We start from the raw sequence: 1,634 nt of genomic DNA, 5'->3' as shown, positions 1-1,634 counted from the left end.
ACAACTACAACCAACCAACCCATGACAACAACTACAACCAACCAACCCATGACAACAACTACAACCAACCAACCCATGACAACAACTTCACCTCCTACATCCTCCACCCCAAATGGGACACCAAACCCAGGACCATGTAAGTGTGGCAGAAGTTCATGTTAGAGAACATCACCATATTTGTTAAATATAAACTATTACCAAGGTCCTAACCTTATGTCTTCCTTCATTTTGTGTATAGACTATGTCCRAAGGATACAGAGGATAACATATTATGTATAAACATTGTTTTTTCAGTTATTGTTCTGTTTTAAATAGTAATATTGACTCTTTGTGCTTCTAGATTATGTTTTGGCTCTGAATGCAGAGATCTTAACAACACTGTCAATGGAGACTGACTCTGCAACCATCATGAACCTGGTTAGTAACCTCAGTGACGTCAATGTTAAAGRCARCAATGTGGTTCATTCTAGTCTAACCGGTTTAGCTGGAGTTTTGTTTCTGATTTGAGGGAACTCTACACATTTATCGTGGTGAAAAACAGCTGAAAGGTGAAGCTCTTGATTTATTGRTCAATCTGCATCCCTCCTTCATCTATGATCACAAGCTTTGGGTAAWAAYTGAAAGAATGAGATGGKKGTGATATGGGAACCTTTAAAAAGGATTGTTGACAATATGTCAAAGTACTTGCATGCAAGGAGAACAGAGTAACAACACAACGCTTCACCAGCTTTAGCTCTGACCTGGAACACACACTTCTACACAGGCTTCAGAACAACATCTTCTACTAACCACAGGTCACAAAAGGAACAAATATCCTAGACAAGGCTTAGTAGACACATTCTGGGCCTCCCTTCATAAGTCACAACACCAGAAAAGAGGAAGAAAAAGAATAGATGTACTTGCTTTCCTTGTATAATGTTACTCAAAACATGATCTTTACTTAAGGGATTTGTAAGCCTGATTCAAAACTCAACTCTGACTTTTAGCAAAAACTGTGGTTTAGTTTGGTTCTGTGTGACTTATTGATTATATAATGTAGAACTGATTTCATGTTTTTTCCTCTCCAGATCAAAGAGGAGCTGAGAAGACAAGGACTGTCTTCTGACATAACGCTAAAGCTGCTAGGCAGTACTTTAGTGGGAGTTACAACTCAAGGCCCCTAGTGGCTAAAATATTATAAATCTGATCTTTCCTGGGAAATGTGGAAACACACTTCCCAGGAAAGATCAAATTTATTATGCAAAATCATTTGCATTGATTTTCCAATCAATGCAAACGGAAATTTTATAGTATTGTGTTCAATATGTTCAAATACTGTAAAGTCATAATGCTCTCAATCATAATTTCTAATTGTCAATAAAARCAAACATAATAAAATTATATGCCAAAACTAGAGATGTCCCGATCAAGTTTTTTTCCTGCTGATACCGATACTGATCACCCATGAGGGCCGATCACCGATACTGATCACATAATTATTTTTTTTAATTTTTTTTATCATAAATACTACCGGTTACATTATGTGGAAAAAGGAACCATGAATTCACCTTCATTTAGACAAAAACTTGTTTTTAATAACTTTTCCAAGAAGAAAACTAAACAAAACAGGCATTCTGCAAATTGTACTGCTATCA

General features: G+C 36.4%; 1 protein-coding gene across 2 annotated transcripts in view; it reads left to right on the top strand.

Moving 5' to 3' along the window:
* The window catches only part of LOC103480610 (5'-3' exoribonuclease 2-like), a 1,758-nt gene extending 367 nt beyond the window's left edge, over nucleotides 1–1,391 (top strand). Inside the window, exons 3-5 of one of the 2 annotated variants that reach the window (XM_017303770.1) lie at nucleotides 43–136; nucleotides 341–417; nucleotides 1,068–1,391. In XM_017303770.1, the coding sequence (XP_017159259.1) occupies nucleotides 43–136; nucleotides 341–395 (149 nt within the window). In that variant the 3' untranslated portion in view covers nucleotides 396–417; nucleotides 1,068–1,391. Of the gene's footprint in view, nucleotides 1–6; nucleotides 137–340; nucleotides 418–1,067 lie in introns of those variants that run through there. The other variant, XM_008435629.2, reaches the window with a different exon arrangement.
* Nucleotides 1,392–1,634: the final 243 nt, after the last annotated feature.

The sequence above is a fragment of the Poecilia reticulata genome, linkage group LG2 (genome assembly GCF_000633615.1).
Source record: "Poecilia reticulata strain Guanapo linkage group LG2, Guppy_female_1.0+MT, whole genome shotgun sequence".
In the NCBI taxonomy this organism is placed as follows: Eukaryota; Metazoa; Chordata; class Actinopteri; order Cyprinodontiformes; family Poeciliidae; genus Poecilia; species Poecilia reticulata.
This window is presented reverse-complemented; position numbering and strand designations above follow the sequence as displayed.